The sequence below is a fragment of the Diadema setosum genome, chromosome 20, assembly GCF_964275005.1.
Source record: "Diadema setosum chromosome 20, eeDiaSeto1, whole genome shotgun sequence".
In the NCBI taxonomy this organism is placed as follows: Eukaryota; Metazoa; Echinodermata; class Echinoidea; order Diadematoida; family Diadematidae; genus Diadema; species Diadema setosum.
Window position 1 is genome coordinate 32,167,297 of NC_092704.1, and position 27,484 is coordinate 32,194,780.

The 27,484-nt window shown below is 39.0% G+C and overlaps 2 protein-coding genes across 2 annotated transcripts in view; one reads left to right on the forward strand and one right to left on the reverse strand.

Moving 5' to 3' along the window:
- Positions 1 to 27,484, reverse strand: part of LOC140243612 (sushi, von Willebrand factor type A, EGF and pentraxin domain-containing protein 1-like) — an 80,804-nt gene that overhangs the window by 6,277 nt on the left and 47,043 nt on the right. The window contains exons 16-31 of the mRNA XM_072323278.1: positions 27,041 to 27,209; positions 25,654 to 25,878; positions 24,612 to 24,800; positions 22,670 to 22,867; positions 21,324 to 21,459; positions 20,598 to 20,716; positions 19,560 to 19,748; positions 18,493 to 18,681; positions 17,504 to 17,704; positions 7,712 to 7,951; positions 6,887 to 7,075; positions 6,240 to 6,446; positions 5,539 to 5,790; positions 3,905 to 4,150; positions 2,060 to 2,263; positions 489 to 775 (exon numbers count right to left, since the gene is read on the reverse strand). Of these exons, the coding sequence (XP_072179379.1) occupies positions 489 to 775; positions 2,060 to 2,263; positions 3,905 to 4,150; positions 5,539 to 5,790; positions 6,240 to 6,446; positions 6,887 to 7,075; positions 7,712 to 7,951; positions 17,504 to 17,704; positions 18,493 to 18,681; positions 19,560 to 19,748; positions 20,598 to 20,716; positions 21,324 to 21,459; positions 22,670 to 22,867; positions 24,612 to 24,800; positions 25,654 to 25,878; positions 27,041 to 27,209 (3,240 nt within the window). The remainder of the gene's footprint in view (positions 1 to 488; positions 776 to 2,059; positions 2,264 to 3,904; positions 4,151 to 5,538; positions 5,791 to 6,239; positions 6,447 to 6,886; positions 7,076 to 7,711; positions 7,952 to 17,503; positions 17,705 to 18,492; positions 18,682 to 19,559; positions 19,749 to 20,597; positions 20,717 to 21,323; positions 21,460 to 22,669; positions 22,868 to 24,611; positions 24,801 to 25,653; positions 25,879 to 27,040; positions 27,210 to 27,484) is intronic.
- On the forward strand, positions 10,301 to 11,749 carry LOC140244090 (uncharacterized). Its single transcript, XM_072323738.1, has one exon. The coding sequence runs from the start codon at positions 10,301 to 10,303 to the stop codon at positions 11,747 to 11,749; it is 1,449 nt and encodes a 482-aa protein (XP_072179839.1).

Consider the following 27,484-nt stretch of genomic DNA (forward strand, 5'->3'; position numbering starts at 1 on the left):
AATTAGTGTCAAACTTGTCATGTGATATTCAATCTTGGTTATATCTGTCATTCCACAAACTGTTCTTTTTATAGAAACAGAACAACTTTATCAAAAGCTTAGAGATGGTGACAGTTGACTTAATTATAAGATATCTTTTTGTTTACAATAGTGTTTGATTATTTAATGACTCAAGAGTGAAATCTGGTTTATATATATGGCTGGCTGGATGTCATACCACAACTGAAATTCTGTATCACATTATTTTATATTCATACTTATAAGAGCTGGCATAACCAACCATTTTTTTTTTTTTTTTTTTTTTTTTTTTAGGATAAAAGACTTTGTCGGAAAGATTTCCAGCTACAGTTAATATGAATGATGATAATTGCACAACTATTCATGCATCATCCTGTATCATTAAAAAAATGATTTGTATCAACTTGTTTACAAAAAGACATTGGAGCATGAACCCCAGTCCAAGCTAAAATGATGCTGATGCACGTTACCATGGAAACGATGGTGGTGTTTCCCTCCTTGGAATCATCTGGCCACACCATCTCGCCGTCAATGTCCCTCCTCCTCCTCCTTGTTTTCTCAGCTCCGCAAGTGATGTGGATGTGCTCAGGGGTGCACAATTTGTTCCTGGTGCATATGTCAGCAAAGTCGGTCTGCTTGATAATGTCCAGGAACTTCTGGGATATCTCCGTGTGAGTCTGTTCGTAGTCCGAGGTACAATCCCCTCCAAAGTACATGATGCTGAGAGGCAGGTTCAATCTGTGTGGTCTCTTAACCTCTGTTGGATGTAAGCATACATAAAGTCACCACTCATTGGTTTTTGTTTTTGCTTTATTGTTTGTTTGTTTTTTAGGATACAAATACTCTGCACTAAAGAATGCATGTAGCTCGACATAATATTATTCATATCTTCTTCTCTTGCAGTCATTAAGTAATTATCATCTCTGCAGATTTTGAGAGTTTTACAGTTTAAAAGAAATATATGTATCTTTACAAAGTTTACAGAGGTTTTTCCTACTCTCTTTTTTACTGTAAGAATGTCTCTAAAGGTTTGAGAATTTGTAAATAATTTTTTTTTCAAAGAAAATTTTTATCAAATGTGACTTCAACAATATTATCATGATTAGATAAAGATAAGCTTTCTAGTATATTATAAAGACAAACATGATTTTTCATGGAACAAGTTTTACTACTTTGAAGAAACAGACAAAGAAGTTAGTGAATGCAGTCTCCACATTTTTTTATCAATTGTGATCATCTCATTATCCAATAAATAGGGATATGTTTATGCCCCACTTCTCCAAGAAAAAAAAAAATCTAAACACATATTAAAGTCCTTCACTTGTTGTTATTTTTAATAACACACTTAAAAAAAATGTACGCTTTGGATTTCCTAATTGCCCTATATGAAATAAATCAGCTTATCATCGAAAACTGCAGAACTAAACTCATGTTTTCATCCTTGATTATTAGCACTTCAATCATCATTTGCCATGATAACTTTACCTAGTCTGCAGGGTGGTCCATATTTTGAAATTCTAGCATGCTGTGTGGATAAAGAAATTTGGGAATCCATTTTGGTGAGGTCTGTTGTGCCTCTGGGCCCAGGGTCCAGGCCCGGGAATCTCTAGGGTTGCAGATACTTTACAGATACACCTTGTACTTTCTGGCGCCACCTTAGCCTTACCTAGTTACTGTTGAATACTTGATCACAGATAATGAGCTGAAATCCAAGAATAAAAATCTTCTGGCTAGATTTGTGTAGGTTTGAGGATACACCGGAGTCAAATTTCCAAATTTCTTGTTTTTCTGAATGTCATCAGTTAAAATTGGCAAGGGCGTTTTGAACGTTTGACATTTTTCAGGCTGTTGCTTATAAGTTGAAGCATGTTGCTGCCACATGGTAAAACCCCTTACAAAAGACCCTTCCACACCTCTCTGCTTAGCCCTGTCGAGGACGGTTTGATTTTGCTCATCGACACCTGCCCGAATATACGTGGGACTCGTCCTCAACGGGTTAAGTACTGTCACAGACAAAATGAGAAATACTTGAAATCCTCACTTGAGCAGTCGGGCACGCGAGAGTGGGGATACCACACACCAGACACGCCACAGATGAAGAGCTTCTGTGGGGCAAGGCTGGATCTCATCCGGGGTATGTCGTAGGCACTGTTACACGTCATCGTGCAGTAGCGACCGTAGGCGAAACCATCATCACAGGCCAGCGCTCCGTTGGCTGGAACGTTGAGTTCGTGGCATGGGACAGCTGGGGGAGGGGGAATTAATTTAATTATCCCTTTTTAATAGTCATTTGTGTAAGATAATAATCCACATAAAACAGAGACAATACATGTGTTTACGAGGGTGCTCCTCATATTACAAGCAAGGCCTCACAAGATTGCCAAAACACAAAAATCCATATTTGCTGCAAAAAAACAACAACGATAAAAACAAAGAAAGAATTATGATCACAAATGAATAAAAGACGCAGTGATTCCTTCACATGCTATCTCATTATGTTTTTGCTTAGAGTTGGCATATGCACTGAATTGATGCCTGCATTTTTTTACTCAGTGTTATGTTAGAGAAACTACCTAGGACATAAACAGCAATATAATATTCAATGACTCAATGAATGATAATGATAATAATTCACAATATTTGAAGTGTTTGTTCGCAAAAACCGATAAGTCCATATTTGCCAAATGGAGATATTTGCGATTAAAGGTCAAGAAAAATAAAGAAAATAATAAGAATTTTTTTGCTTCTTTTGACCATAACTTCAAAAATGTACCTTTATATGTAGTGAGCAATATCTCATTTAAAAGGCATTATTTTGTACTTTATGACAGAAACTGTACTTCAAAATCTTCAAAAATGGACTTATCGGTTTTTGCAAACAAACTCTTCATTTATATAGGGCATTATCACATGAAATGTCTCTAAGCGTAGAGTGAGTGCACTGTAAGTGTTGTTTAAATTCCATTGGCAGGGGTAATAATAAGTTGTGAAGAACTCAATCAAGCACCATTATCATGTGGTAAAAAGGTACTATGTAAATACAAGGAGGTTTAAGAGATGGAGTTCCAACTGGCTGTAATTATTCAAACAGTTGTCTCTTTTCTAATGATGTACAAAAGAATTCCACAGGTGCATCTGTGCCTTTGGTGACGGGGTTTGATGCCGCCGTCTTGCTGAGCAATCTGAATATTCATTTTGAACGTTAACTTAATGTTGGCTATATTTTGCTGGTTTATCTATTAAATGAAACAAAATCTCACTTAATGATAAAGCTCATTAAACAAAGGTCAATCCCTTCAAGAAATATGTGCAAAAGTGTAAATCAGAGCTGTATCATGTGAAAGTGTTTAAAACTGTACCCTCCCGGAAAGCCGGTCTTATCACTTTTCCACTTAATTCCTCCAAATAAAACTGATATGGAATAATCTTCGAGTATAATTCTATATTAATAGATATATCAGATTAGTGGCCGGGCACGGCCAGTCGAGTAATTTTCATTTTCATTTATCATTTTTTGCGCAATTTCTATTCGCGCATCCCCGTGTCTTTACCATTATATACCACCTATCTTTTATAAGTAGGGATGGCGAAAAGTAATTACCATCACAAAGACATATTTTTGTTAGAAAGTGGCTGATGATTATGCAATGAGACATGATTCAATTGTCTTCCTATCTGCGCGGCAGATCCAGTTTGCCACATGCTTCAAACACTTTTGAGTGGCGGCATCGAACGTGACTTGAAAGGAAATACGACAGTTGTGACTCCATTCTCTTGAACCTCCTTGGTAAATAGTAGCTGTCTTTGTTTGAACTTCACTAAGAATGTATAGAGCACCGGTATCAATTTCATCTATTTTTTAATCTTATGAATTCATCATCCGTACGAGTGATGGCAACGGTGATCCTGCATATGGCCTTCAGACCACTCTGTTTCTCCGAGGCCTGGTATAGGATGGTGTGTTTCCCCCATGGGAGCAGGGCAGGGTTCTTCGCCTGGTTGCAAGTCTCTATCATCTCTGTGCCCGGCAGTGGGGTAAAGATTGGCGGGTCCCACTGGACCTCCGTCAGCTTGGTGGTGGTGGTGATGTTCTGATCGGGAGGGCAGAACTCAACCCTTGGTGGAACCTCATCTGAAAAATGAGGAGGAAGAGAAGAGAAGAGCTTAAACTTGGCCCTCGCACCCACAACCGTTACAATTATAGTGCTTTTTCCGTTTGTGCCCCCGCCCTTCTTTGGAGCAACCTCCCTACTCATATATTCAGTCTTTTACATCCATTGGCATTTTCAGAAAGAAACTCAAAATCCACTAGTTTCAAAAACAAAACATGTGATTACGTAATTGCGGATTACATATACCTGTGGCAGAGACTCCAACCCCAAGCACCTTCTGATCTGGAGATTCTCCCGCCTCAAACCCCTAGCAAACGAGAGACTCCAACTTTCGCGCACATCACAAGCGCAAAGTCCCTTGCAGTCTAGGGTTCTAAATGCTCGCTCGTGCAATCTAAGGCTAATTTTTCAACATACAATGAAATTAAGTGAGAAATCATTTCAAGCGGGAGAACGGGAGATTCTGCAAAAATGGGCTTTCAGCGGGAGATCTCCCGTCGAAAGCAGGAGAGTTGGAGTCTCTGCTGTAGGCCAATTGTGTTTGTTTCTCTTTTGTTAACCTGTTGAGGACGAATCCCGAGTATACTTGGGCAGGTGTCTATGGGAAATGCGTGTTGTATCAAAATCACTCCGCCCTCAACGGGTTAATTGTAAAGCACCTAGAAACAATTTTGTCGTAAGTGCTATAAAAAATTTTCCATATCAAATTATCGTTATTATTTCTAAGAGCATGATAGAGGGATAGAGAAGCTGGGGATCTATGGAACATGCAAAGGTGTGATAGAAAGAACGAAAGAAGGACCTTTAATAACTCGTAGCAATGACAATAATAAACTAGACCTATTCATTGTCATAAATGAACAGGATAAGCAGCATGTGAAACAAAAGTAACATGACTACATTCAAGTACAACAATATCAACCTGCTGACCCGCTGATTTACTCTTATAGTTAATTACCTTTAAATAAAAAAAAATAAATAAAAAAATATATATATATATATACTGTACGAGCTGAAATTTTCGCGTACAGATATTTTCGCGAATTGCTACTTGGAGGACATTTTCGCGTGTTGTTAATTTCGCGGTTGCGAGGGTCTAACTGAACTTACGTATTCACGTGCTATTATTTTCGCGTGTTGTTATTTTCGCGCTTCAAAGGCGATTTGTGAAATTCGCGAAAATAAAACCACCGCGAAAATTTCAGCTCGTACAGTATTATACATAAAATATTCATATGACTTTGATGAAAATTTGGCCAAGATATCATGGCATGATGTCATGATAATGATTTATATTGTTCACTTGGAAATATAAGAAACAGATGGACTCCTATGAAGAAGTTGATTGCATTCCTGACTGTAGTCTATGACTTCCAGGGAAATATGATGCAACTAATGTGCAACTCACTGATGAGCTTAACCTGGAAGACGCAGGAGGCGCTGTTGTTAGAGGCATCTCGAAAAGAGACCGTACACCTGGTGTCAGAGGTGAAGTTGTACGGGGACCGGAGGTCAGGGGGCAATGTCCAGACCTGAAGGTCCCTATCGATGTTGTCAACGGCTGTTGGGAAGTCAAAGGTCACCTCTGCCCCCCAGAACTCGGTGCGCGTGACCACGATCTCCTGGGAGGGGCAGCTCGTAATGACAGGGGCACGCAAATCTGAAAGTAGGGATGGAATTGATATGTGAAAGAGTTATTGATGCTAGATTTTGATTCCAGTCATCGTGAGAATGCTCTGGTCCAAAACATCTCATGGAAATCGATAAAAAGCACATAGAGGAAAGTAATAAATAATATAAGTAGGCATACAGTAAGCTTATAAAGTTTGCTGACTTCAAGATATCTTATTACACAAAGTTAAGCTAGCTCAGTGTGAGTCTCATCAACATCTCTCTCACACAAACTATGAATGCGGGGGCAGATCCAGGAATTCCGCAAAGGGGAGGCTCCTTTATACAAACTTAAAGGGGGTGCACGTGCCCGCTCCCCCATTTTTTTCTTTTTATATTTTCTGTTTTAACAAAAAATAAAGAGGGGGCGCATGCCGGTGCACCCCCTCTGGATCCACCACTGGAATAGAGAGACTGAAAACTAAGAGGGGAACTCACCTGAGCAGAGCAAAGAATCGGGCTCCACTCCACCCTCCCACATCCCACTCTGAAGGCAGGTAAGAGACCCAGTATCAGGGGAGAGTGTGAGGTCATTGTCACAGTGCACTGTGCAGACGGTGACCGCGTGAACCTTGTCAGCTGTCGTGCATTCTTCCGGTGAGACCACCACACTGGGGTGAATTACCAGGGGGTTACAGCCTATGACTATTGGCAAAACAAAGGTCAAAGATCATAGTTTAAAAGATATCTTTTTTATTTAAAATATTGTGGCAGATATTGGGCTATGTGAAACTATCAAAAAAATTTAATCACATAATTTTTTTGCTTGTTTATGTACTATTATCTTATGTCTTAATCCTACAGTAGGTAGTGTAAGGGTAAAACTGTTCAGGTATTTGAAGTTTTTTCACGTTTGCTAGTAATTTTCTGTCATATTACAGACCAGATACATTTACTGTAGGAAGGACTGTGCTGTCAAAGTTCTTCCACCATTGTGGCAATTATATAGTGAGGCATTTGAAGTGATTGCTCAATTGTATTGACCATCCATGAAATCATCAAAATTTATCTTGATACATGGCCATGAGCAAAAGAATACTTGCACGAAAACTTCCGCTTTTACATTAAATAGTGTACATATTTACCTTCACAGTGTGGTTCCTCTTGCACCTCCCAGTGCATGTGTGTGCCGTCAAACTCACAGCTGGCTTCGGAAGAGCCCACCAGGGAATATCCCACCAGGCAGGTCACATGACAGACGGAGCCGAAGGAGGTGTCACATGACCCAGCCAGGGTACCAAACATGGGCGGCTGCAGCTCTGGACACCTGCGCACTACGTTTGAGACAGAAACCTTTGTTGTTGTTTTTTTTTTCTTTTTTAAGTTTTTTGTCTTTCCAGAGCCAAGTTGAAATAACTCTTATTTGAATTTGACCGCTCACTCAAAGTCAAACCAAAACAAAATCATAAGCTGCATTCAAATGATGGAGGCCAGTATAAAATTATCTGAAATTTAATGGGAGAATGAAACGCAAATATGCTTGTTGATTGAGTGAATGCAGCAATACTATTAGATCTCATTAGTTGAAGTCTTGAAGAATATCAGGCAATCTGTTCAAAAGTTATGAGTTACTGCACTCATTGCTGGATGCAAAACTAGTACAGTTTGTGACACACATACATACATGTATGCAGAACGATATAGAGAAATTTTAAAGATATTCAACATTTTTTCTGTTTTTCTAGCGTTATATGATTGAGCTCTAGACTTTCAGAAAGAAGAATACAATGTTACCCTTAACATATGTCAATAAAAAGTCAAGGGAAGTGCTACATTGCATACAAAAACAACTTGTTTATGGAATAGTTTACTGTATTGTAAGATCATACTGCAATGTTTTTAACCTTTTCTTGGTTTTTTTTTTTTTATCCAGTGTAAATGGGCCCTGAAATTGGTACAAATAGTCTCACCTCGAACGATGACATCAAATTGGCAGTTGGCTCTATTCTCTGCATCGTCCTCAGCTGTACAGGTCACTTCATTTCTACCAGAGGTCATGACCCCTGGCTGTCGGTCACAGGTCACGGCAGGGCGTATGCCACTATTGTCTGATGCCTCAAGTTGCCACTGGACATTGGTCTGGTTGGAACTTCTATCTGCATACGCCACAATGTCTCCTGGGCATTCACTAAAGGTTGGGGGTTCCACATCTGGTGGGAAATTATGACATAGATAATATTGAAACAATGACATTGATCAAAAGGCATACTGAACAGATAGAAATAATGTAGATAAAATCTTACCAAACACCCGCAGGCTAAAACATAGCATATATGTATGTCTGCAAGCACAACACAAACTTGGGTTCACAAACTAATGACAACTTGTAAAATGTTTGTAAATCACTGCAGCTCATATAGGTGACTATAGTGTTAGCTTTTTGGATAGTGTATCATTCAAGGCTGAGGGGGGGGGGGGGATCATAGGAAATATGAGGTAGAATGAACAACAGAGAAAGAAATAGAGGGATGAGAGAGACCGAGAGACATACACACAGAACAGAGGTACTATATTTTTTTTTTCAATAATTGTACCCAAAAGGAGAATATGAACAATTCCACATATTCAAAGAAAATAAGCACTGCCACTATCAAGATAAGAAAATCTAATAATGTATCGCTATCAATCTAAACATGGGGATTCTCTTAAAATACAAATGATGAAAGTTGCAAATAGTAGAGTTGCTTATGGTATGATATGTTTGTCACCATCAAGAAAGATATGGTGCTGATTGAAGATGGGTTATGAAAGTGAAAAGGAATTGTAGAGGATAACACTTTTATAGACAACAGAAAACTGAAATATATACTGATGTGCAATTCTTGATAATGACAACCTCCTCCCCCCCCCCCCCTGAAAAAAAAAACCCTCCCATTTGTAGAAGCAAAAAGCAAGTTTACCAAGTTAATCATGAATGAGAGATTGATGATAAACTACTGCATGTATATAGAAGGTACAGTGTACAAGAAATTATTACTCAAAACCTGTCTTCTTTATATTTCAGCAACAAAATGTTCTAAATTATTTTTTGATGAACAATTCTCACCAGAGACCAAATTAAATTCCCTATTGACATATACCCCAAACATAAGAAATATTACTGGCCATGTATCTTGTGCAGTAAACAAAGCAACACCAGTAGCCTATCACACCCTTGAGGGAGACTCCTTGAGAAAACTTACCCTTGGTAGCTTTAGTGTGCATGCATGTACACAGAGCTCTGAATTCTTTAGAATGACTCTTCCCTTTAATCATATAACCCCTCCTGACTGGACACAAAGGTCACAGGTCTGTGAAGGAGGGGTACAATGCTTGTGATACACAGCTCTACGTGAATGCTATCCAATTTGCAAACACACAACATCTATACTGTACACACACACACACTCCTCAAAAGCGCGCACACACACACACACACACACACACACAGGGTTTCGCAGGTTTTCTTCATCTTCCTAACACTACCACACTGCGATCTGTGAGTGGGCAATGAACTGTGCATGTGTGTATTACCCAGTGATAACACAGAGGGATGCTGATTGGCTAATTCAGTGCCGCCATCTGGCCTATCAGTGCAGTGGAACACTCGTGTGTACTGCTGCAGAGCAGAGGCCTGATACAAGTTATGCACACATACATGTACGTCAGGGAGGTGAGAACTCCCTGCACCCAGGGAGTGTCTCACCTCCCTGCTGCACCATAGCCTCCTGCCATTATGCACTCGCATGACACACACACAGAATAGACACACACGCCACACACACACAAATACACACACATTCACATGCACGGAATGAAGGAGGAAGCATGGGCCTTTGTGTGGAGGGATTCCTGTTCCCTACTGTATAGTATGCAAACTGGGTGCACCATCATAGGTCTGTTACACTGCACATCAATGCTCCTAACCTGCGTACTATATTATACCTATATGTGTTCTTTATCAAGCTGCTTGGCTGTGCTTGTGCACCTATGATTTGCACAATACATTCATAAGTTTTACAGCCATGATATTCTCTTGATCTCTGGACAAGTTGGAACATCTTATTCTATAATGATCTATGTAGTCTGCTATACCTGCACCTGTCATTGCTGCCATTGGATCAAGCAACAAACTTAGTACTTACAAGCCGATGACATTCTTGTCTATACGTGTATATACAGCTGTGAGGACTGTCAACGCAACAACACCTGCTGTACAACGCTACGAGCCATCTTATGGGTAAATGCAACTGTTTTGTTTTGTGTTACCATTTGTTGAAAACAGTGATGAAACAGAAGAAGTCTATGCTGAGTATTTATGGGCTGCATTCATCTGTTTGAGCAGTAGATGACTTCAGAAGTTAAACTATTGCCATAGTCACTGCTGGTCAGGCTCTATCCTGCATGGATGTATGATCCGTTATGGGATCAAAAAATGAGCCTTAATTAACTCAAGTTTGTCAAGTATCATGCAAGTTTTGTCCATACTAGATTGAACAGCGCAGACTTAAAGTTCTACAATGGATTCTACTACATGTGATGTCGAGGAGAGCAAAAATGACTTACATATAAGTTTAGTTTCATCGGATGGAACAGAAAAAGAAATAGCGTCTGCTCCAAATGTTGTTGTGAATGGTCATGCAGATGAACGCAAGTATTGTAGTGAGACGGCCGATCCGTTGCCACCGGACAAATCTGCGCTATGCCAAGCATTGAATTTGGGAGCAATTAGTGCAAGACCACTGGGAGCATTATCTGCAGTTGAAGAGGCTGATGATGAAATCCCCAAGACTAGTCAGAGTGAAAATACAATACTTTCTCAGTTGGGAAAAAGTAGCATGGGTTTGGTCACAGCTGCAAAAGATGCCTTTGTTGCACTTGCTGAATCAGACGATCTCCAACCCACATCCATGACCAAACTCTTATACCCTGGAATGACAACTGTGTCGGGAAAACGCATTCATCCCGGATCGCTGAGTCGACATCAGCTCTCGCTCGACATGAAAATTGAGGTCATCCGAATGCGGGACGAGCAGGGACTGAGCGCGAGGAAAATCACGGAGATTCTTAACCTCCAGGGTTACAAGTGTGGGAAAACGCAAGTGCAGAACATCCTGAAGGATAGAGAGACATGGATTGAGGAGTACGCCCAGAATTCACCGCTGGATAGGAAGCGCAAGCTGAGGAGGACCCGCAACGAGGAAGTGAATGTTAGGGTCTATGAGTGGTTCAAGGAGGCTGGCAATAGGATGATCCCAGTCAATGGTCCCGCGCTGCAGCAGAAGGCCTTGGAAGTAGCCCAGGAACTTGGCATTGAGGGCTTCAAGGGATCCAATGGATGGCTGGAGTCCTTCCGTAAGCGGCATGGCATTGTCTTCGCAAAGACACATTCGAGTTCAAATGAACAAATCAGCGACATGATATTAGCGGAGGGGATGGAACGTCCAAGCCAACCGCCCAAAGATGAGGTCGACCTGACTCGGTGGCAGTTTGTGGAGAAATACCGGCATCTGCAGAGAGTTGTTGCTTGCGGACTCTTGAACGACGGCAATGGATCAGTGGAGGAAGGTGAGCCTGGAGAGCGTTTCGCCACTCGGCAGGATGGTTCCTCAAGGAACCTGAAGGCCAAGAATGGGAATACGGAGGAAGAGGAGGATGTGGCAGGAGAGGAGAATATCAGTGAGGTGTCTGGAGACTTCTCTCAGATGGATCCCTGTGAGGATTGTGATACCATGGCCGATAAACTGAACTTGACGTCGATTGAAGACGTAGCGGCAGTAGTTCGGGAGATAAAGAGATTCCTCGTCAGAAAGGACTATGATGACAATCTTTTGAACAGCTGTTTGGACTTGGAGGCAAAAGTTGAAAAGGAATGCGCTGCTAGAGAAAGAACAGATAAAAAGACAACAGTTCTTGACTACCTTAACCCTTTAGATACAAGGCCTGGCCTAAATCCAGAGCAACCCTAAAGCAAACTAGACATCAAAAAAGAGGCTCACACATCGATCAAAATTGATAATCTGTTCAAGTTTGTTTTCTTAATCAACAATGTAGAAATGAACAAGTTCTAAACAGAGTAGAAAAAAATCTTCATTGAAATTTGACAAAGATGAAAATGTTGATATTCTAGGTTTCAGCTTTTTTCACAATTAAATGGTGATGTTGGGCAAAACCACAATTAAAGTCCAGAAGATTGAGTTAACATGTAATCGCCTCAAAAACCTCCCATTGACCTGCGCACAAAATCTACCTAGAACTAATTACAATTTGAAATGAATCAAAAAGAAAAGAAAATGCATCCTGTCCACATAATTTTGTGCTGTGTTGTCTAGTTCAGTAAAAGGACTGTCAGGGAGGGAACCTGTATTTAATGTCTATAAAATGATTTCAACCAAAAAACACAGGCTTTGCATTATTTGGCATCATACAACACTGAATCATTGAGTGCTATAATAGATGAGATTGCAAATGAAACTTGAAGCTTTATAAAATGAAAATTTCTGTTTGGGTCAGATTTGTATTAATTTCTTCTCCATTTTTTTTTTTCAAAACTATGATAAAATCAACTGAAACATGCATTTGCATGATACTTTCATGTGTGGCAGGGCCTAGTGTTTGTGGTACATACATGGATCTACCGACTGTTAAGACAGACTAATGAGCCATGACTGAATACATACTGAAGTCATTACAAGTACATAATGTATCTCAAAGAGAGATACTGTAGTATTAAAGTAAAGAGCAAGACCAGCGAAAAGTGATTTCAGAAGCTGTAGAATGTCTATCACAGTGAAATGCTACTCCATGAATCAAGTTGAATTCCATGCACAGAGTAATATAAACCAAGCTGGGTCATATCCAAATCAGATGCAAGAATGTCTAGTAATTCTAGGACTACCTCCGCCAAGGAAAGAGGTTATGTTTTCATCAGTGCTCATTGATTTGTTTGTTTGTTAGTTCTAAGTTTGTTTCTTTGTTTGTCTGTGTGCAAAATAACTCAAAAAGCTGTGAACAGATATGAATGAAACTTGGGCAGGAAAATTTGATGACAAGACAAGGAACAAATGATTAAATTTTGGTAGTGATCTGGAATTTTTAATGGATTTTTAAAGGATTTGTTAAATCTTTTGGCAGATACACTGTAGGGTCAATGAACTTGGGAATTCAAGCTGTGCGTATTTGAGGTTTCCATACGCACACTAAAGCCTGCTCTCTGCTCGGCAAGGCACAGTGCACAGCTTGAAGCTGAGGACATATATAAAAAAAAAAGGCTTTTACTGTATAGTATTGGGAAACTGGGCAATAAATTTTCGGCATGCGTGCACATGTATGATTGGAAATCACTGATTTCTATGGAAGAACAAGATCAAGAGACCTGTGGAAATTGGCTGCTTGGCGGAGGTACTTGTGCTCAGAGTGCTTTCCTACAGGGTGTAGTTTCTGATCTTTTGATGATTGCATGCACTTAATTGATACAAATGAGATGCAATGATATGGCATGCCCAAACATGCATGTCTCCCATAGACAATGTTCACCTACAATGTAGCTGTAAAATGCAGCACATACAACTGTCCATGTAATTTGTAAGTGTACATGGCAAGAAATTATTGTAGACTTGTTATAACCCAGAAATGATGAGTTCAATCAGCAATTTACAGCAGTTGTTGAATTACTGCCATTGTACATTCTCACTGCTCAATTGAAAATGAGTGTAATGAGATGACGATATCATAACCTCATCTTATTTACCACGGTAGATGACACTGTGACTTATGACTTTAAAGGGGATGGCTAGTAACTGATCAGTGGGAATCAGTGGGAATGCTGGGGGATGATTGTTCCAATCCTTGTGGGATTCATTCAAGAGTACATTTTATATCTATTGTTATATGAAAATCATTTGCTTCAGAATGGTCTCATATTCAAGTAATGTGCAGTTTAATGTTTCCAGGTTAGCATGCCTGTACAGTGAAGGGGCGATTGTTAACGGCCCCGTAAACGATCGCCCTGTCATAACAATAGATCTGTATAATGTACTCTTGAATGAATCCCACAAGGATTGGAACAATCATCCCCAAGCATTCCCACTGATCAGTTACTAGCCATCCCCTTTAAAATTTTGACTAAGTATGAAAACTGCAATTTCACACGTTGACTCTTCCTCAATTTTTGCCTGTTACATGGTGTTTTATTGACTTTTGTCTCTGTTTAATATAATTCCAAGGAAGAGTGGAGTTTCCCTTATAAATGCAAATACTTTTTCATATGTTCATTACAACTAACAATACTAAAGAGATGTGTATTTATATGTACACTCCACTTGTGTTCTTCTAGTGTTAAAAACTCTGGATATATGACAAAGCATACATTGTAGTATCAACAGCCAAAGTGTGTACTGTATCTGCCATATTCATCGAGTCTAATTTTTTCTCTTTTTTGTGAATCAGGACTTTTTTGGAGTGCAGTAACTTACAGATAAATGCAATATGCAGGTACAATATCATTTACTCATTTGTGAAAGGTACCCAACACGTAAAATTGGTGTTGAAATGAAACATTTAGTGTATTAGCATAGTGAGATTTGTTTACAGACTTCTTGGTAGTGACAGCCTGATTGTCAAAAGTTTTGTGTGTTACGAAATTCCAACAATTTCTGAAATTTTGACATCACAGTATTGTATTACGCAGATCTCTGTCTTTAAAGGAGGTGTCATAATATTAAGCATTTTGGAGATTTCAGAAAATGGCACACTTCAAACATGGCAATCCTTACCCCAATAGTCATGAAGTGAGCAGTATTTTTTTTTCCATTGTAACATGTTAGTAATTATGAAGATGATATATTTTTAAGTGAATGCTTCCAATGGGAACTACTTGAAAAGAAAAAAAAAATGAAACTGACCCCAATCTTGCCTTGTATGTGGTGAAACAAGAAAAAAAAAAGTTTTTTTTTTTTTTTTCATTGAATCAAAGTTTGATTTCAGCATGCATGACTTTGCCTTGAAATTTTTTGACACTCACATGTACATTGTAAGCAACGTTGTTTCGATTATGATGATGTGTCTTGCAAAATTACATTTTTGTAGACCAACTTTACCAAGTTTGAAATTTTCCATTATGTGTTTTTGTGGGTGTGAAACATTGCCTATTAAAGGGGTAATCCATTCTAAATATAGTCTGATAAGAAAGAGTAAAATATTACGAGTTCAACAGCATAATTTTGATCAAAATTGGATGAAAAATAAGGAAGTTGGATGACATTTTGAAGTTTCTCTATTTTGGGGGGAAACAGTTCTTAAACAGTCAATATGAATATGCGAATGGAAAAGTGAGCATGTCATTCCCTCACAACTTACTATATATAGTTTTTACATAAAATTATGAAATTTCCAGTTTTTCATTCAAACGCAATTATGCCCAAAGCTCAAATCCTCGTATATCTAAATGATCACTATTCTGAAGGTATTCAACCAGGAATAACATCATGTTTCAGACTTCAATGACAGAAACATTTAATTTTCATCAATTTTTTTTTTTTTTTTGTGCACGATCAATGGAAAATTGTGAGGGTACGACATGGTTAGCTCTCGCATTTGGATATTCATATCCACTGTACAAGAACTGTTTTGCAGAAATTAGCAAAACTTCAAAATGTCATAACTTCCTTATTTTTCATCCGATTTTCGGTCAAATTTTTATGGTTGAACTCGTAAGATTTTACTCTTTTTCATCAGATCAACCATATATCACTGCAAAAATCTCTCTTTTTGGAGTACTGCTTATAATATATAGCCTTTATTTTTGGTAGCTCCAGATATCTCCTCTTGTTTGAGGAAATTAGTCTTTTATGGGGTTGGTGTGGCGGGATGCACACTGACACAAGTTAGCAGGACACAAATCTCGAGACTCGCAACTTCAACCTCAAACATATTGTATTTTTCTCTTATTTGTGAAACTTTCTGCCCTGGAGTATGGCCATTATCATTACAGTGAAAACTCAGTTCAGGGGATACTCAATATAATTAACACTGCTATACAGTGCTGTAGCAAGATATTACGAGGAAAATTTCACTGTCCCAAATTTCCTTCCACACAGGTCTATGTAAAATGATTTTCTTATAGGAAGATCAGCTATTACAAATTAACTGCCTATATAACAAGATAAATTTTGTGATTTTCAAACAAAGAAAAACACAGTTAATCAAACCTTTAGTAGCAAGGTAAAGCGAAATCTCTTCGGGTAAAGCTTTACTTTGCTTGTGCGATCATGTTCGAAGATTGTAAAGCACGATGGAACAAAAAATGTGACATGTACACATGTATTTTCTTCAGTGGACTCCACCTTGCACCGCATGTTGTACGTGTGTGTGTGTGTGTGTGTGTGTGTGTGTGCGCACATATTGTATGCATACATGCAGAGAGTGTGCTAGGAGTATGTATGGCCCTACCCATACATGACATCATTGTGATGTATAGCAGGTGTGAGGAAATCTGGTGCTGTGATTGGCTTTCTATAAGGGAATTCCCCATCTTGACACACACAGGCATAATGGACATACGTAGACCACAGAATGTGTCACACACACACACAGCATTATGCAGAACATGTTCGAGCTTTCCATGCATACGCAAGACACGCTTGCCATAACCACATACATGTACCAATCCACAGATGATCACACGCAAACTATACATTTACAAATTAATTCAAACATCCAATATGAAACACATTTTTGATATTGTATTTCATTGGCGAAAAACAGTTTCTTACACATACACTGTAAAGGTGAGTAATTCCATCATACACATTGCCAGGTTATCAGTATTAATTGAAACGTGATATGTACAATGTAGTCTCACATGTGCAAATTAATGTCTTTATGTTCTAATGCTTTTTTTCATGCCTACTGATATAGCGAGATATCGGCTGTATTGAGGAAGACGACTCAGTCCCGACCTTCTTGTTATATCGAGTTTCCCTTGTATAACCAGGGAGGTGCTCACCTCCCTGGTATAACAAGGTCCATAGTACAAAAAATGTGGTCTTTATATCAGGTTTTTTTTTTTTATATCAGTAGTCAATAAATGATATAAAACCAAAGGAAATGAATTCAGTGGGACCAGGGAAAGTAGTTTTTTATATCACGTAATTTGTTTTATCAGATCTCTTTATATCTAGTTTCCACTGTAATATGTTTTGTGAACATCTTGCAAGTCAAAAAAGTGCAATTCGGATAGCAACGAACTAGCTAGTTTAAGATAAAGTTGAGGCTCAGCTTTCATTTGGCTCCTTCAAGTGGATTTTGACAGTACTTTTGTGCAAAGTTATTTTGGATCAATTTTATACCTTTTTCCAACAATGTCAGATCTCACCATACATTGAATACTCGGCACATATCTACTACAACACCGGCATCGGATAAAGTACATGTGAAAAACAAACATTAAAAACAATACAGTGCACTCCCGTTATAATGAGCACAGTTATAACGAAATTCCAGTTACCACGAAGTAAAAATTCAGGCTGCAACATTATCTACTCAATCTTTATTGTTTATTTGTTCGCTTTAAATAACCAAATTTCGATATAACGAAAGAAAACTGCCGGTCCAGAGGACTTCATTATAATGGGAGTCCACTGTAGTAATAAATATGAAAAGCAAGCAAACGTTAGGTCAAATTTCACCATTTGAGTGAGTTGTTTTATCTTAGTAGCTCTCACCTGTACAAATTGCTTGGCCCACATCTTTCGTCCATGTCTGGCTGGCTGAACAAACGGTTTCGCTCAGATGCTCCGGTACAATCTCAAATCCCGGAGTCCTACACTGTAAGTTACAGACATCCTCATAGCGAGAGTCATTGAGACATGAGGCCGGTGCAATAGTGATCTGTGCAGTCTCAATGAGGGGTGGACAAGCTTTACCTGCAGGTAAGACAATGGGAAACGGATTTACAAGGTGTAAAGATTTCGCCAATATTTCTCTTTGTCTACTTGTCTCTATAAATTCATTAAATTGGTTGGAGTGACCTAAGGCAAATTTTAAGGGTAGGGACAGGTAGGCTTTCACTGCTTATTCATTGTTACAATTTGCTGAGAAAGGCCTGCTCGCTGCAAAGATCCAGCAGCATAAATTGATATCTTAATTATTCGCTATTTACGACAGCACTGTGCACAAAATGTGGAAAAAGAGCATGGCATAGTGAATCAGTTAACAGTGAGAGCTGTGCATCTCTGCTTTACTTCCACTGGTGAGTTTTCTGCATACTGGTACAATGAGTAAATGTTCCAATTTTTGGAAATGTGAGCAATTAAGAGTGGTATTAATGAAGGAAAGGTGGACATACATACATACAGACACATACAGATAGGGAGACAAGATACACGATTGTTTGTAAGCATTTTATATGAAAGTGAAAGAGGTTACCAGATTATGTGATATCTTTCTGAAGTAGAAGAAAATAAAAGCAGAAACACTACTGTTTGTTTGGCACTTGATGGCAAACATAAGAAATAATTGACTGGAACTTTTTGATGAGACTGACGAGAAACTTTCTGTCCGTAAACTAGTGACAGGACTGAAAATTATCATAAATGGTGCGTATCTCAAACGCAAAAGATGGTGATTCTATAAGGCACTTTATGATGGTACAGAGTTTGGAAAAGTACAGGTTTTATTTGCTTTCCCCATCAGGGAAGAACTTGTGACTCACGTTGACAGATAAAGTTGGTTGAGAACCACACCCCGTCTGCCTTGCACCTGGTAACATTTAGTCCCACCCCTTGGTACCCCGGTGGGCAGTGGAAGGTGCACAGTGTGTTATATGGAGCAGGAACACCTGGCCGCCCACATCCAGACACTGTGGCAGGTGGTTGGACAGGTAGGGGCGGACATGTTCGCACTATGTAGAGACGAGTACAAAGAAATACAAAGCACTGGTTTTAAGGTATATATACGAATCATGCATATATATTTTTCTCTCTTTTGTTTTTGCAATGGCTACATACATATTTCTTTGCTTTATTATACCAGTCTCAATAAGCTCATTTCAATGACACTTTCTTTCTTGCTCCAATACCCTTTCAAATCTGGAATGTAAATATAAGCTGCTGAAACATTTTACACTAGTATACCAGGGCTGCCAACCTTGAGTGAGAGTTTGGCGTGAGACTCTGCGAGGGAGCGAAGCGACCTCCTGGCTAGCGCCTGGCGGCCTGCTGTGCGGCCGTACGTACGTACGTACTACGTACACAGTCAGTGTATGTAAAGCGATGTAAAGCACACGTGATAGCCATACATGTACTGTAATTTGCCAAAAGTACAAGCTACGCTAACGTGGTATAGGTAGAAACCGATCGTAATCCAATATAGCTCGTCTTTGCGCGCGAACCGAAAACGATTATTATTGGTTAAGCTTTACATCTGCGCGAGAAAATCTCGAAATTTTGGGCTTGGGCATATCGATATTCGGAATATCAGAGAATTTAGAGATAGGCCTAGGATCTATATTCATTTTTGTAGTCATGTACATTCCATTTTGGGGGTTTAGCGTGAGATTTCATTTATCAGAGTGAGACAGTCAAAATTGGTTGAATTGCGTGAGTCTCACGCTCAATGCGTGAGAGTTGGCAGCCCTGGACTATACAGTCATACATTCAGCTAATATGCACATAGTCATAATCATCAGAGATGGGGGTATATATAGTTGCAATTATAAGCATTTGACAGAACTTGTCAATGCAAGAACAAGATACATGTACATGTGGTTTACACACCCACCTTGACAAACTGGCCTTGCGTCACTCCAGACGGGTCTCATATCAGGTGACAGGTCACATGATATCATGGCTGGGCCAACCAGGTCGTATCCTATATCACAGGCAAAGTTGCACCGACTTCCCACGTAGGGATCTTGGCAGCCAACCACCGAGCCACGGGGCAGGGGCTGCTGAACACTGCAACGATGAACTGCAAAGACCAAAGGGGTAGAAAAAGCCATAATTCATGAGAAGATCTGTACACGTACTGTATACGCTGTTATTTTCGCGTACAGATATTTTCGCGAATGAGGAGGCCATAGACATTTCCGCGAGATGTTGTTTTCGCGTATTGCTGCTGACGCTAACTTAAATGCGCCATTGCCCTAGCGTGTGGAGACGTTTTCACGTGTAGTTAAATTCGCGATCCGAGATTCGTGAAATTCGCAAAAATTAAACCCTCGCAAAAATATAACAACTTGTACAGTATGTACATGCAAATTGCATTTTCATATAGTGTATGTATAATATAATAAAAATATGTAAATGCAAAATGCAAAAAGACTGCTCATTTTTACAGGTAGAGTCAGCAAAGACATTCAAAAAGAGTACAGGAAACTTCCATTATGACAAAGTCCTTTGGACTGGCAGTTGTTTTTAGGGTGTTTTTTTTTTTTTTTTGGTTTTGTTATATCAAAATATCATTATAGCCAAACAATTATTAAAGTATATTATAAAGATGTAGACAATTGTTTTGGGACCAGAATTTTTACTTCATTGTAGCTTGAGTTTTGATCATTGTAACTGTTCATTATAACAGCACAATGTGTGGGTCTGTGCCCGCTATAACACAGTTGAAAATCTATGGCAGATACAAAATTAGAGGCGGCTGGCTTTAACATTGGATATGTAGCCAGTACCCGCGGCAACATAAGGATAATAATGGCATGGCCCTCTGGTAGAACAGAAGCAATACTGAATGAGGTTAGCCTGGCTAAAGGAAACCAATATGTCATTATTATCTTTATCATTATCAACCGCAATTAAGAACAGCACCAACCTTGAACAGTTACAACCACATCACATCTTGTTTCCAGTCCAGTTGCGTCTGTTGCCAGGTAACTAATTCTGGTCTCTCCCTCCTGGAAAATACTGTCTGGTGGCAAAATGCCATTCACTCTGAATAAACAACACAAATACAATGTAAAACACATAGTTTCTCTTTGTTTTAAAGTGAATTGATTCATAATTTTTCATCTCTTGTCCTATTTTGAAGTTTCATTATTCCACTTGTACATTAAGGAAAATTGTTTGTCACAATTTACTTCAATGTGCAGATTTTTTAAATATGACTTTATTCTTCACTGCCAACGCAGTATCTTGGAAAGTGACCAGTGACTTATCTAATGTACAGTGTATGTTAGTCAGATCAAACTCTATCCTGTCATGAATACACGGAAGTCTGCAAATCAACGTCTCTAAAGACATAAACAAATGAAAGTTAACCAGTTGAGGACGAGTCCCGAGTATAGTCGGGCAAGGGTATGGGAAATGCCTGTCATAGCAAAATCAGTCCGTTCTCAAAGGATTAACAACAAAATCTAATGGAAGTCTCTGCTGATGTGTTATACACTGGATTTTGTTTAACTCGTTGAGGACGAGTCCCGAGTATACTCCGGCAAGCGTCTTTGGGAAATGCACGTTGTACCAAATCAGTCCGTCTTCAATGGGTTAATACAAATCAAATCAATCTCTCTCTGTGAGCAAGATTCCAGCCATGTCGTACCTTGTCACATTCACTTGTCCTGAGTTGTCACTTGCGACAGGTTGCTGGAAGTCGACGTGAGCTTGGAGACCCCCTCTCTCTGCATCCACCCTGATGTGATGGGGACATGGGATGCTGAAAGCTGGTGCCTCCACATCTGAGGTTGGGAAATGATAAGAGCCTAACGTAAGTCAAAGTTCTATGGCTTTCCATTTAACCCTTATCTACCAATCTATGTGATACTGTTAAAGTGGAAATTTTTCCGGTGTTGAAATTTTCGCGCATTTTGCGCAACCAGAAGCTAGCACGAAAATAAAAGCATGCGAATATTTTTGCGTGCCAAATGTTCCAGTAGCTGATGACTTGATTCCGCGGAACTAAAAACACGCCGAACTCTTCTTACCCGGCCAAGCGCAAAAAAATTGGTCATGCGAAAATATCCACTTTTACAGTATCCTGCAGTTCACGTGAATTCTGTGATCATCCATCTATGGGATAATTCATTGCAGAATTAACTTGGACAGTGATGTCGTTTATCTTATATACACTGATCTTCTCTTATAGTCTGTGAACTCTGACCTAACATCCCACAGTACTGGGTCTTGCCTCGCTTCCTTTCACAATTCTTTGTATTTTTTAGCAATCGCTATTGGGGTTCACAGTTTAATAATGGAATATGTCAACACGTCGGTTAGATCAAACAATGTCCTACACATACATACTTCACTGTATTCCCACTCATAGTTTTCTGAATTAGACCACAATACCCGTGCATAAGTTTCGATTTTACAATATTTAATATTTGAAAGCAAAACATCGTGTAAATTATATACCTCTAGAAAACTTACATCACGAAGGTGACAATTTATTGTCTTGCCATGTAAAGACTTTTCATATATTGTTCATTACTGGTACCTTTTGGAAAAATAATATAAATATTTGTAAATGTATATTTAACATATGATATATTAAGGTATGTGACATCACATAATGCACAAAAGCAAATGTCCTGTACATAATAGATCCCTTCTGACCTGTATTATAACTATATGGAACAATTGTTTGGGAACCTCTGATTTTACCTTTATGACTATCACAGTTCTTTTATGGGTTTTTGTTTGTTTGTTGTTTTTTGTTGGTAGTGGCAGCTTTGGGGAGAATTCACAAATAGGAAAGCCAAAACTTTTTCTTTGATCTTATTTTCAGTGGCATTTCATTCTGATTCAAGGGCAGTATTTGTAGTCTTACTTTAATAAATGCTCTCTGAGCTGTTGTCACCTCATTAACCTCTGGCACAATGGAACAAGCTTCAAGAAACAGCCACCAGGAAAAAAGAGGAGTGTATACAGTAATTGAGATGATCGTACCTTGGCAATGGGGTCTCTCGCTGTGGCTCCACTCTCCCTCTGTGCTGCAGGCAAGCGAGGGCGGGCCACGGAGCTGAAATCCCCGCCCGCAGGAGAACTCGCAGCTGGTGCCGAAGGGGACAGCACTGGCTGTAGAGCACTGCCGTGGCATCACCTCTCCAAACGGTATCCTCATCTCGGCTGGACAGGTCTTGACAACTGTTGGGTTGGAGGATAGTGAGACATATTAATGACATCCTGATGGTTATAGAATGGACAAAGAGGTTACAAGCTCAGGGTGGAAATGAAAACTCTATGTATAGAATTTATTAAAATAGTTCAATCTTGGATAAACTGTCTTATTTGCAACAACAAGAAGAAAGTAAATACTCTTTCCATTCCAATTATAATACATATTTTAAACATTCAAAAGAAACAAACACTACCTCCTCCCTTTCCCTAAAATACACTACACACATTTACATAGGCCTACACACAGAAATAAGAATGGAGGCATTTTTTCCCCAGATTAAAATGCCAACAGAGCAGACCAAACGAGACCATTCTACTGCAAAATATCTAGTCACTAGAGGAATGGTGCTGAAATATCAACTGCTTGCAGAGAGCTAAAGATCTTTTACATGGAACTGAAAAGGGGCAGAATTGCTACTTTAATACCTCACCTCAACAACCTCTTTTATTCACTTATACAAAGCAACAAAAAACACAAAACAATCAAATTAGATTTTCTGAATATGGGGACATAAAGTCACAATATTCACAACACTAGAATTACTCTTACCAATACAAATAAGCTGATTGATCGCTTCAACCTCATTGATGTGAAACAAATTTCTGAAATCACAGTCTTTACTGAACAAATGTCTATTCTGCTGTTTTCATAAGCATATACTTGATTTATATGGCTTCTGTTTTGCTTTGATGTTCTGACGTTCTTAATTCAAATATTAACAAATTGAGATATATCTTAACCCTAAAGGGGCCGGGCTTTTTTGGCTTTGGGGGGGATGGATTCCGCCCCCCCCCCCCTCCCCCCGAGATCTCGGCCATCGGATGTGCGATCGCGATGAAATTTTACATGCGTGAGACCCGCGTCATAATCTACAAGATTGTGTCATAAGATTTTTTGAAACAATCAATTTCTAATTTTAATTAATTAATTATGCAAATTAAGCTCAAGGTGATATTTTAGCCTCATTAAAAGCATTGAGAGTCTAATTTTTGATCTGTAAATCTGTTTTAGCATATTCAACAATTGTACATCACAAAAACTTCCAAAACTCATTTCAATTCTTACGTATTTTATTGTTTTCAGAATTTCTTATGTATTTCTTTGTTTTTCAACTTTTGTTTTTTCTTTGTTTTTTCATCGGAAATTGTCACTGACCACTTTTCTACCATAATTAGCACAAAATTAATCAATGAAAAAGATTAATTGTAAAAATAATCAGGTTTTTATGACTTTCATGACAGAGCACTGTTTTCCATAGGAAATGTACACAAAATCACAAAATTTTGCCCGTTTTGGGGCGACATTCCATTACAAAAATGGGCGTGGCTTCGCAAAGGTATGCGCGTACGTTGCAAATTTGGTCTCAAAAGTTGCGCGAGACTTGAACGAAGAAAGTCAAGAAGCCTCGCGACGAGGCCTTCTCGCGTTACAGAATTATAGCGCGAAACGTTGAGGGGGGGCGGATTCCCTTTTTGGGTTAAACAGACCAGTTTCACAATTTCAAAGTCTAATTCTTAACACATAAATAAATGAAAGCAACAAATTGCAGAGTTCATGTTCATTACGGATAAAGGATGCATAGAGGGAAGGGAAGGAAAGGGTGACAATATGAAGAGCACTATACAAGTATATTCCACTCTCACTATATAAAGGCAAGAATAATTCTGCGTAATTCCAGATTCTGTTGGTCTGAGAAAGTGATTATCCTACCAGTGCAGTGTAGGTCACTTCCACTCCAAGACCCGTCAGCCTGGCATGTCCTTCTCAGGCTCTCAACTCTAGAGGGCGTGGTGTAACCGTCATCGCAAGCAAAGAGGCATGCTGTCTGGTATGGTACCCTTGGTGGTTGGCAGTTAGTAGCCGACCCATGGGTGACAGCTGGCAGGGTGCAGTTATTCACTGTGGATAGACCAGAATATGTAACTCATAAGTTAACGACGCATAAATAGTGTGTATCATTATCATCAAAACAAAGGGATTCCGTTGCGCCAAACTTTTTGGTCTGATCAATTCACATCTTTGAGAGCTTATCAACTTGTATGTTTTAAACATCAAAATCTAATGAGATCTGAAAGGTTAAAAAGAGGATAAGGGAAAAAGACAAAGGAATAGAAATGGAAAATCTTTGCATAAAAGAAAAAATACAATCATTTAGCACCTGCTAAATAGCACACACAATTATCTGTTATGATATCTGCCACTAGAACAAAATGCACTTTTTAATGCAACCCAAGATTAATATACATTAGGATATATGGCATTCACTCAAATACATGTGTATATTTCACATCTACAGTGCACTCCTGTTATAGCGAACATGGTTATTACAAAATTCCGGTTACAACAAAGCAAAAGTTCAGGCCACAATGTATCCACTCTATGTATTTTATTGTTTATTTGGAGGTTATGACAAAATTTCGATATGATGAAAGAAAACTGCTGGTCGGGAGGACTTCGTTATAACGGGAGTCCACTGTACACAAATTTTAACATGATAACAAGTACAGGTTCTTTTTTTAACAAGTGATAGCCCGTTCAGAACAAGTTTTAACCTGTTGAAGACTAGCACACTATTAGAAATGTGTGTTATAGCAAAATCAGTTCGTCCTCGAGGTTAAGCAGAACAAACCAGAAGAGAGCTCAAAGTGCCCTTATTAATTCACTACCGGGTATCTTTCACATCTGAAAGAATTTTTTTCTTTATTTTTTTTTTAAAAGCAGTTACTGTAATCTCTTTACCAGCAAGACTTACCATTACAGACTTCAAATTGTCCTGACCAAAACCCTGCCAGAGCGGTGGCACTGGCACGCTGGCAACGCCTGGTGCTGGAGGCTGTGCCGGTAGAGAGTGTGTAGCCGACTTCACAGGTGACTTGGCAGCTGGAACCAAAGAGAGCTGCGCCATCGCACCTGCCATTTCCTGGGGTCAAAGCTGCTACTCCGTGGTGCGGGACCGGAAGTGGTGGGCATCGACTTACTGCAAGATTACAGAGAGAGAGAGAGGTTTCTGGAAAGCCTTTGGTGCTATATCTTGGTGGAAGACTAATGATGCAGTTATGTATTGACAAGAAATTAGAAATTATGAGAGTACAAGGCATACAAGGAGGACGGCCCAGAGATCAGGGCCAGTTGGAAACTTAAAGGGAAGATAAACTCCAAGAACAATGTGGATTGAGTGAAAGCAGCAACATTAGTAGAACACATCAGTGAAAGTTTGAAGAAAATCGGACAATCAATGCAAAAGTTATGAATTTTTAAAGTTTTCGTGTTGGAACCGCTGGATGAGGAGACTACTAGAGGTTATGACGTATGAGTGGACTACAATATCAAGAAAATATAAAGAAAATACTACAAAAATCAATTTTTCATGAAAATTACAAATTCCATCAACTTGATATTGACATATGTATGTTGAGGGTAGCAATTATTCCCCCTGCTTTCTGAAAGCGGTTGGTCCACTGCTCTTTCATAATTCTAGAAAAGTGAATTTTTGTTGAATATCCTCTATATTTTCTTTGTATTGTTGTCCACTCATACGTCATATCCTCTAGTAGTCTCCTCATCCAGCGGTTCCAACACCAAAACTTTAAAAATTCATAACTTTTGCATCGATTGTCCGATTTTTTCTCAAACTTTCACTGATGTGTTCTACTAATGTTGCTGCTTTCACTCAATCCACATTGCTCTTTGGGTTTACCTTCCCTTTAAAGTCTTGTTTGAAAGTTTGCATGGTGATGTAAATGAAAAAGAGATGCATGTTTGCGGTAACACCATGTGTACGTATTTCTTTCAAGGACTGCATACACATGGTGCTACTGCAAATCTTTCTTCCTCAGTTTGAAATCATTGTGTTACATCAAAATTACGCAAAGAAGAGATTATGTTTCTACATCTTTTTTTTTTTTTTTTTTTGGGGGGGGGGGGAGAGGTAAGGTTGTAGGCACAAGCTCCGAAATAACAACTTTTACAAAAATCTACATTGACATATTAAAAATGTGACAAGGAGGGTGGTTTGCATAATTATTTCCTTTGAGGGAAAGAAAAATAATAATGGTGTAGAGAATGACAAACTGTTGAATTCATTTGACTCAACAGATATGACAATGTTTAGAAGAAGCGTCAGGTTTTTGCACTCTCACCTTGGATGCGAATGTTGAATGCACATGAGGCTGAATTTCCTGCCGGGTCAGTGGAGGTGTACACAACCCTGTGACTACCCTCTTGAAGCGTGGCTGGCTTGACGGGGCCAACTGCCACACCATCTATGGTATCTAGAGTGGCAGGGAGGGGAGCCCCGCGGTCTCTACCCTAGAAAATGAGATGGGTGTTGGTCATAGGAAAGCATATTAATTCATCACATTACCAAAAAAAAATCAACAACAAACAATATATAATGTACACTGTATATATATATATATATATATATATATATATATATACTGTATATATATATATATATATAAATAACAGCAATTAGTTTCTCCGCGGAGTCCTAAGAAAGAACAGTAGGTCAATATAAAAACTCTGTTAGAGACATAATTTTGACTAACAGAGTTTTTATATTGACCTACTGTTGTGAATGT